At 29.1% G+C, this 4,540-nt stretch overlaps 1 protein-coding gene across 4 annotated transcripts in view; it reads left to right on the forward strand.

Annotated features, from left to right (window-relative positions):
* LOC117170673 (biotin--protein ligase) overlaps positions 1–4,540 on the forward strand; it is an 18,859-nt gene that overhangs the window by 10,466 nt on the left and 3,853 nt on the right. For all 4 annotated transcript variants that reach the window (XM_033357604.1, XM_033357603.1, XM_033357605.1 and 1 more), the window contains 3 exons: positions 1,645–1,770; positions 1,866–2,192; positions 2,277–2,628. In XM_033357604.1, the coding sequence (XP_033213495.1) occupies positions 1,645–1,770; positions 1,866–2,192; positions 2,277–2,628 (805 nt within the window). The remainder of the gene's footprint in view (positions 1–1,644; positions 1,771–1,865; positions 2,193–2,276; positions 2,629–4,540) is intronic.

Here is a 4,540-nt window from a genome sequence, read left to right on the forward strand (position 1 = left end):
TTGTTTCGCTCAACTTAGCATTTTATAAAGAAGACATAATATAAGTTTTATGCGAGGAAAACCATTTTCAAAGTCAATATTCTTTTTATAAAATCGAATTTTCACATTTTTCTCGAACGCAACGAAAACTAAAAAATACTAATATAAAAATGTTCACATCTAGAAACGTTCTTCCAAAAACTACTCTTGCTCTTTTGTGATATGTTGCATCGCATCAAGAAAAATACGACAATTTTATTTTAAGAAAAAATAAATGATTCGGGCTTCAAAATTGGTTTAAACGTAAAAACTAAAAGATGCTTCCCTTATATGTATATGAAAAAGCTTTTTTTTTTAATTTAACATAAATAAAAAACTGGGCTTGCCGAGAAAAACTTTTCATGCCTTCAAAATTCGTAAAAAGAAGCTTTTCTGGAAAAGCCCACGGGACTTTTTCTTCGTAAAAGGTGAAAATCGACTTTTTAACTTTCAAACAAAACGCCTTTATTTTGTAAACTTTAAACTTTTTTAAATTTTTCGACGGATTTTGAAAGAATGTGGTAAAACTTATCAGAGTTTGAAAAGAAAATTGAAAAACCTCGGTTTGATTAAAAATTATAAAAGATGAAAGAAAATTTTTTTTAATAGATGTCAAAATTCAAATAATCGACACTTCGCGGAAACTTTTTTTCATTAAATCTGAAAAACAAGTGTCGTCTAATACGGCCTTGGGCATTTTTAATCAATTCAACCGTTTTTAATTAATATTGCATAATTTGAAAGTTAATTTCGAATTTGAAAATGTTAAAATTAAGTACTGATGAGTTTTAAAAAGTTTAAAATGTTTAAAATGCAAATAAAATCGTAAATTGGAAATATTTCAATTCAAATTTAATAGAACTTAACTAACTTGTTTAATTTATACTAAATTATGATATTATTTTTAAATGATGCATTAGTTAAATAGCAGAAAATTTCAGAAAATTATGAAAATAATTATTTCGCCTTGGAAAAAGCAAATATGTTAATTATGGATGTTATTATGTTACCCAGATTTATATTATTTAATAGTTTTTTAGAGTTAAGAATAACATTTGGGCCAGTAGACGTCAGAAATATCGGGGTCTAGTCCTGGTCGTTTGATTTTAATAAAAGTTAGTAGAATTATAATGGTATATGAAAGGAATTTTATGTTTTTACGTTTTTTGGAGGGGGGGGGGGGCAAAATCAAAATCCAATTAATATTTCCAGAAATATTGATAATTCGAAAATAGTGACCCCGAAATTCAACATGGCGTAACTTCAGCAATTTCGAAAATTTTCAAAAATCCTTTGGGCGTAAAATTCCTTTCATACAGCATTATAATTCACCAACTTTTATCAAAATCGAGCAACCAGGGGCAGAGCTTGATAATTCTGACATATACTGACCCATTTGTACATTTTTTTCTTGAAACTGAGATAACTCGGAAAATGTAAAAACTGAAGTTTTTTGTAGTAACCTGCAAAAGTCTTATGTTTGAGAGCTTTATACTCCTTAAGATTTGAAAGCCATCCGAATTAAAAGCTTTTAGATCTACATGCTTTTCAAGTAGAAAAATTCTTATATTTCATACTTAGAAATATGTAAATAATTGTAAGCAATAATTGAATTTGTGTCCTCAGCACTCCAGCCAAAAAGACTGAAAATGGTTCCCAAACGAAACCTCCAAGTGTTTTGATATATGGCGACAGTTCTGTGGCAGTAGATAGTATCAGAAATGTTCTGGACACAACTTTGAAAGAAGACAAGTAAAATATCTGATTTATATATTTAAAAATTACGTTAAAAAATATAATATTAAAAATAAACTAAGAAATAAATTAAAATAATGAATTGAATTCAGGTATTCGATATATACCTTGTCTAAAGAAGAAGCTCAAAGCGACATGTGGATGGACCATGCATGTCTGGTAGTCGTCTGTGGGCAAATTGAAAAAGAAATTGCTCTCCAGCTGGTTGAGTACATGGTTCGAGGAGGAAAACTTCTCGCACTTTGTTCCAATTTATTACACATTTTGCTTCCCACTTTCAAAACTGCTGAAGTTCGTGAAAACGAACTAGTCCGTTTTTCCTACGGAAAATGGAAACAGGTTCGCATGATGCACTACATTTTCTGCTATCAAGCCTCTCCAGTGAAGACGAAATTCTCCCAGGATCATGACGAGTCAAAGTATTCAAATTGAATCATCATTCCTGTGATTACATTTCAAAAATCTTGAATTTCTAATTGTAAATGCTCCATTGTTTTTTCTAGATCTGCAAACCCTCAAACTCCAGTTTCAGCAAAAATCCCGGACAAATTTGGAGAATTGCACACTCTAAATGTAAAGGTCTTGGGTGCTGAAGAAACTTGGCACACGCCAAGTATTTTACTCGCTGACTTCTCAAAAAGTGGAGGCAAAGTTGTCTTTTCTCAAATCCATTTGGAGGCCGATCCATCGCAATATGAATTCGAGGAGGGCAAATTTAAAGCTCTGAAAGAAAGCAACACAGCGAGACTGGAAATATTCAGGGATCTTCTGAGTTCACATCTGGACATTAAAGTCACATCACAGCTTCGTCCACCACCGGTTTACAGTCCGGGATTTTTTCTGGGGAGACATGAGGTGTGCTTTATATTTTTCTTTTTCCAATAGGTTAAATTAAAAAGATCCTAGCACTGAAAACGTTATTTTTGGGTTCCTTATAACCTGTGTAAAATTTAAAAAAGCTCGATCAATACCTTGATGTTCAGCGAGGCAAAACTATGTTTCAAAAATTCGTAATCTTTAGAGTTTCTTATAAATTTCTAATAGTCATTTTTTTCGTTATCTAGGACGGCGCGAGCCTTACTCATTTTCAACCAGAAAGTTTTTATGCACGACTTTTCTTCATAGAATATTTTTTTCTGCTTGTTTTGAAATATTTCACAGTCAAAACGTAAATAAAATGCCAAGCCTTTTTTAAATAAATCAAATTCAATTTGAAGAACATTTTTTTTGCCACCTATTTTAAATCAGAGGCGGCTCTCCGTTCAATCTTTTTAATCTTTCTAGAATCTTTGTGAAATAATAGACGTTTTTCTCAAAACTTCTAACTCTATCCATCATCTTTGCGAAATATTTGAAATCTTTGCAAAATCTTTGAGATATTATTGAAATCTTTGTCTCTTTGTAATCTGTCTAAAATTAGTTCAATTCATATTTTAAATATTTTAAACATATTTAATAATATTTGTGAAATTATTTAAATCTTTGGGAAATATTTTGGAAATGATTGAAATCTTTGTGAATTCTTTAAAAACCTTTGCGAAATATTAGGTAATGTTTGCGAAATTATTGAAATCTTGTGAAATATTTGAGATATTATTGAAGTCCTTGTGAAATGTTTTAAATATATCCGAAATCTTTGAAATGGTAATAGAATCATTAGGAAATTATTGTAATCTCTCTAATCTATATGAAATCTTTGTGAAATAATAGAAGTCTTTGTGAAATGTTTGAAATCCATCTGAAATCTTGGCGAAATATTTGAAATTATTTTGAAATCGTTAAGAAATTATTAAAATTTCAAAGAGTTCTCTAAAAATCGTTGCGAAACATTTTAAATCATTGTGAAATATTTGAAATATTTTTTAAATCTTTAGGTAAGCATTGAAATCGTTGTGAAATAATAGAAGTCTTTGTGAAATCTTTAAAATCTATCCGAAATCTTTGCGTAATACTTTAAATCTTTGTGAAATTTTTTTAAAATGTTACAAAAAATTATTGCAATCTTTATCAAATCTTTGTGAAATCTTTAGAATATATCCAAAATGTTTGCGAAATCTGTGAAATCTTTGACAATATGAATTTTATATCTGTATTTTTTATTTATTGCTTATTTATTATTTATCATTTATTATATACGTTCAATGTTTACATAGTATAAAATTACTATTACTAGAAAAAAAGGTTCAGCCACTTTTGTTCAAAAATATTGTTTAAGAAGTATTATTCCAGATTAAAAACGAAATAAAAAAGTATTTATAAAAGAATTGGATACATTGAAAACTCTGTTTCATGGAGATTTTGCGTATTAGAAATTGTTATCTTTGTTGTCAATAACGCTATTATAGCAACTTTGTACTAGACTTTTCTTTATTCTTTAATACTTTAGAATAATTGGGTAAAGTATTTAATATATTTTGTTTAAAGAGAATGAATCCTTTTTGAAATTAGTAATCTTCAATTTTTTGTTTTACATATTATATATTATTGTTTAGGGGGTTTTATTACATATTATAAACGAAGTAAAAAAAGTATTTATAAAAGAATTGGATCAATTGAAAACTGCGTTTTATGGGGTTTTTTGTACAGCAGAAAATTATTTGTTGTTCAAGTTATTGAAGCTTCTGAACTTGAATCTTCTTTATTATCTACTACTTTTGGAAACTTCTTTAGTACGAGGGTAGTTCAATAAGTCCTTAGAATGACCAACAAATGGCGCGCGAATCGCTCCAAATCATCTGTTTTCAGTCAGCACCACTCCCGACTAGAT

Source organism: Belonocnema kinseyi, chromosome 4 (genome assembly GCF_010883055.1).
Source record: "Belonocnema kinseyi isolate 2016_QV_RU_SX_M_011 chromosome 4, B_treatae_v1, whole genome shotgun sequence".
In the NCBI taxonomy this organism is placed as follows: domain Eukaryota; kingdom Metazoa; phylum Arthropoda; class Insecta; order Hymenoptera; family Cynipidae; genus Belonocnema; species Belonocnema kinseyi.